This window comes from Labeo rohita, chromosome 3 (genome assembly GCF_022985175.1).
Source record: "Labeo rohita strain BAU-BD-2019 chromosome 3, IGBB_LRoh.1.0, whole genome shotgun sequence".
Taxonomy (NCBI): Eukaryota; Metazoa; Chordata; class Actinopteri; order Cypriniformes; family Cyprinidae; genus Labeo; species Labeo rohita.
In genome coordinates this window covers 41163609-41168854 of record NC_066871.1, presented here as the reverse complement: position 1 = coordinate 41168854, position 5246 = coordinate 41163609, and the positions used below count along the sequence as shown (strand labels likewise).

Genomic DNA, 5246 nt, shown 5'->3' with positions numbered 1-5246 from the left:
AATGTGAACATTTTTCTTATTTTGCGTATATTTTTTGTCATTTAGTACTGCCCTTCAGAAGCTACATAAGATACTTACATGTTTCCCACAAGACAAAATAAGTTAAATTTACCCTGATTTTCAAATTCCAAAAGTTTTCATCCTCCCAGCTCTTAATGCACAATTTTCCGTTTGGAAAAAAAACAAACAAAACACAGATCATTCAGGTAACAATACAGTATTAATAACTAAGTCAGTACTAAAAAGAAAAAAAAAAATAACATGCATTTTGTATGATCTTGATTTTTGTAAAATAATTGACATTTTGCAGATTCTGAAAGGTGTATGTAAACTTTTGACCTCAACTGTATCTATTATATTGGAATAGTACAGTATTTATACAGCATGCGTTACTGGCTATTCAACATAATTTCTGATAATTAAGAAATAATAATAATGAGAATCTAATGAAAATAAGCCAAAAATAAAATATAACAATTTGGAAGTGAAATGTGCTTAATAATCATGAAAATAATGTCACAACATGTGAAACCGTAGTCCTAAATGAACAATGTTTTCATACAAAATATGATTTATTTTAAATCTGCAGTGAGAGTTGCTCTTTGGGCTGTACAGAACAGTATCACAATTACTCTAAATGTCATTACACTTTTCATATTATCACAATAAGCTTCAACATGCAAAGACTAAACTGATTCACCATATAAATATACTCAATAAACCCATAATGTATAATAAGACATTTATAACTAATAACACGAGTGTTCAAATACTTATGAAACATCTTCATTTACTGTGTAGGAAAGGGAAGTGATAAAATAAATAAATAAATAAATCACTTTGACTCATCCATGACCTGTTTAAAGCAAGGTTATTGTCATCAACTAAAACTAAACCCATCCCAAAAAAAAAAAAAAAAAAAAAAAAAAAAAATCATAAGCATTAACTGAAATTAAAAATAATTTTAAAGGCAACACCTCATTTTAATTTAGTTTAACTTTATGTACTGTGAAATAAAAATAACAAAATAATAAAAATGACAACCACAAAATGCTAAAATAAAAACTGAAAATATTAATTATTTAAAACATGAATAAAAAATAAAAAATTAAAAAAATCTCAAAATCCTAAAATAACACTGTTTTGAAGTTTACAAAACAGTTTACATGTGTACTGTTTTTAAGTCTTCAATTACAAAACGGAAAAACGCAGCTGACACTGTAGGCTGTAATGACACCATTGACCAGCAGGTAGAGCCACAACTATTACATTCAATTTAGCCTAGAAAAAACTGTACATCTTTGGGACCCAAATCCATGATCAAGTTATATTATAGGCATTTTATGTGCAGCTTTTTACACAATCCCTCTCAAACACAAATAAATAAACTTCATTCTTCAACTGCATTCAAAGGCAAAACACCAGTTTATTGCAATAAAACGTAATAATGAAGAGGTTGAGGAAGAATGTACAGGAGATTTTTTTTTAATTTTCAGCACTGAGTTTAAGAGGTAGAGATGTCAAAAAACAGAACCAGAGGAAAACAACACACCAAAAGACACAACGAAACTACGGAGTGTTAAAACGGAGTCAAAGGCAATGTCACTTCATCTCCTATCAATATAATTTCCAATATAAACACTAGCGGATATTAACGGCCTGTATTGCAACAAAGTGCTTTTTAAGCTGCTGTTAGAGTATCAAACACATCATTCATTCATCAAAACATTCAAATTCATGCTGTGTCATAAAAAGTTTCATTTTGCATATCTGAACTGCAGAAATCTGATATTTAATAGTCTTGATTACAAGATTTTACATATTAAAATATTTTTTCAACAGCCAAATGTTTCTGTGCTCAGCATTACCATGTAAACAGCACACATTTTTGATTTCAGACGTGAGTACAGGCATAATATTGTCCATGCAAACGCTCATAAATATAGTCCCATCTCTGAATTCCAGCATTTGTCATAAATGTGATTTATGCAGGATCCTAATAATCATTCCTGTTTAAAAGTATCTGCAAAGTATCAGAAATATAACTACATTTCTCAATTTACAGCAAGTTACATTACCAGTTAAAAACTGCATTGGCCATTAAAATAAAATAAGTGTGAACTTCAGTGTGTTTGTCAAGTCGTAGTTCCCTTCTATCAAACAGCACTTGAATCCAACAGCAGAGGGCGCTGGAGCACTACAGTCCATCACACCCAATCTGCAGAGGCTCATTGGTCATTCAGCACCAGTACATGCTAAAATGTCCTATAATATATACAGTAAGTGCATGATTGTGTTCAGTTGTTGTTATATTACTGCTCAGATCACATACTGTGACCCTCGTGCTTGTTTGGATACTTATATCTAAAAATGCTTTTAATGTTTTTAAAAGAAGTCTCTTCTGCTCACCAAGAAAAGATGGCATTTATTCAATCTAAAATACAGTAAAATTTGTGAAAAATTATTACAATTTAAAACAACTATTTTCTATGTGAATATATTGTACAATTTAATTTATTCCTGTGATCAAAGCTGAATTTTTAGCATCATTACTCCAGTCTTCAGTGTCACATGATCCTTCACAAATCACTCTAACATGCTGATCTGATGCTCAAGAAACATATCTGAATGTAGCTGAATGCAGCAATTACTGGGGTTCAAGCAAAAAACCTAGGACTAGTTTGCAAAAGTAGGTTTTTTAACATCTTCTCAATCATTTAACAAATGATTTTATTGATAGTGGTGCTTCTAGAGCCAAAGGAGTTCTATCGTATGACACAAATCTTGCACGTATATGCACAAAAACGTGCAATATGCAATTGTTTACACCCTTGAAAAATGTGATATATCGCCCCCACTTGGGGCCGTGAGTCAAACAGGCCCACCGAATTTCGTTCCCTTTGTGACGGTCGAAAGTTCAACTTTTTTATATAAATCTGATATTTTGATGTGATTTTTACTTTTGATTGCTGTAGCGCCCCCGTCAGGCTGATTGGAGCGAGCATTGGGGACGCTGTAGGCGGTGTAAGTAATACTCAGGGTTGCCAGGTTTTCAAAACAAAACCCACCCTATTGCTACTCAAAACTAGGCCAAAAGTAGCCCAATAGCATTTTGAGGGGGGCGCCCTATTAAAAATTGCATTCCAGGGGGTAAAATGCACATTTTTTTTGGCAGGGTTCCCCTAGTAAAATTAGCATTCCAGGGGCTAAGTATTACTTTACTGGGGTCTCTTCAACCCTCAGACATAAAAAACAACCCACGGCAAAAGCGTTAAAGTAGCCTAATTTCTTGGGAAAACCACGGACTTGGAAACACTGCTACTACCATCCCTCCAAGTTTCAAGTCTCTATGAATTACAGTTTGGTCTGCACAATCAGTTTTACGTACAGATTGCTGATCCTTGGCCAATTTAACAATTCAGTGTTGCCAAGTCCGCAGAACTGGGCTACTTTAACACTGTTGCCACGGGTTGAAGAGTCTCCAAAAAATGTGATATTTATCCTCTGGAATGCGACTTTTACCAGGGGAACCCAAAAAAATGTATATTTTATGCTGCTAAATGCAATTTTTTTTAACAAGGAACCCCCTTTAAATGCGATTGGGATAGTTTTGGGCTAGTTTAAGCACTTTGTGCTTGAATTATTGAAAACTACCTTTAAAAAAATTTTTTTTTTAAGAAATTAAGAATTTATCCAAATTTATTTATTATAGGATGCATTAAATTGATGCTAAAGTGGCAGAAATCTTTTGTAACATTATAAATGTGTTACTATTTTAGCCATTATTAACAAATAAGCACCAATAATAACTGAGCACTAAAATCAGCATATCAGAATGATTTCTGAAGGATCACGTGACACTGAAGACTGGAGTGATGATGCTGAAAATTCATGGTTTGATCACATGAATAAATTAAATTTTTAAATATACTCAAATAGAACGCAGTTATTTGAAACTGTAATAATATTTCACAATTTTACAGATTTTTCTGTATTTCTGATCAAATAAATACAGCCTTGGTGAGCAGAAGAGACTTCAGGAAGGCTTGTTGATTGGTTTTGTGCATTTGATGTACTACAGTTAATGTTTTCATACATTCTCACACGACATAATGAATTAAAGTGCTTTCATGAATCTATATTACATTAAAACAGTTGTTCCAAACTCAAACTAGCCCTAATTTCCTGCTAAAATTAATCAGGAAGCTGGATTCATTTGACTCTTTAACTGACGATTGTATAGTTTAGACAATAAAAGAACAGTAATGAAAGATTCCAGACACATTCTCTCCAGTCACCACAGAAACAGTAATAGCTCTACCCAGAATGCCCTCTTGACAGGGAAACAGAAGCAGAGAAGATGAGCTCACACATGCATCACTTGTTGTTGCAGTAGCTGCTGTAGTTACTGCAGGCCTTCTTCATGTCAGTGAGAAATGCAGGGACGCCCGTCTAAAAGCAAAACACATCCATCAACACTCTCAACTCAACACTGATTACACAAGTACATCTACAGCCGACTCACCTTCGCTGCCCAGTTCACCAGCCACGTGGGTATCATTCCTCCAGGATTATCAAAGTAGTTCATAAACACTGCAATATGATTCAGTGTGAAATTAAAAATGATTGAGTTGAGTATGTCGAAGTATGTGTGTTTGTACCTTTGGTGCCGTCGGCGCCGTCGCTTTCTATGGCCAGACTCTGTTTGTAGTCTTTGACCCGGATCACGCCCTTCTTCTCTGGACACTGAGACACGGACGAGCTCTTGGCTAAAACCACACAGATCTTACGTCCTCCCACGTCCAGATCCCGGCGCTCCCGCACGTACACATACTGAAGAGAGTTCAGGACTAACACAGCTTTAAAATGGAGTCTAGAAAATTTTGGTTTTGCCTCATCAATTATTAATATGAAGAATAATCATATAGTAGTTCTTTACAAATTAATAAGAAACACATCTGAGGTTTGGTACTGATGAAGGGGCACTGATGGGGACAAAGGAGAAAGAAAGCTGTTATTTCTATGTTTGTATTTAAGGTTGATTTAACCTTATACGTGTCCCCTTGACCACAAAACCAGTCTTAAGTATCATGGGTATATTTGTAGCAACAGCCAACAATACATTGTACATCTTTTAAGCCAAAAATCACTAGGATATTAAGTAAAGATCATGTTCCATGGTGTTTTGTAAATTTCCTACTGTAAATATATCAAAACTTAATTTTTGATTAGTAATATGCATTGCT

At 34.1% G+C, this 5246-nt stretch overlaps 1 protein-coding gene across 2 annotated transcripts in view; it reads right to left on the bottom strand.

Moving 5' to 3' along the window:
* Positions 1-1406: 1406 nt before the first annotated feature.
* Positions 1407-5246, bottom strand: part of pctp (phosphatidylcholine transfer protein) — a 12675-nt gene continuing 8835 nt past the window's right edge. The window contains exons 4-6 of one of the 2 annotated variants that reach the window (XM_051106548.1): positions 4662-4833; positions 4526-4593; positions 1407-4452 (exon numbers count right to left, since the gene is read on the bottom strand). In XM_051106548.1, the coding sequence (XP_050962505.1) occupies positions 4378-4452; positions 4526-4593; positions 4662-4833 (315 nt within the window). In that variant the 3' untranslated portion in view covers positions 1407-4377. The remainder of the gene's footprint in view (positions 4453-4525; positions 4594-4661; positions 4834-5246) is intronic. The other variant, XM_051106549.1, reaches the window with a different exon arrangement.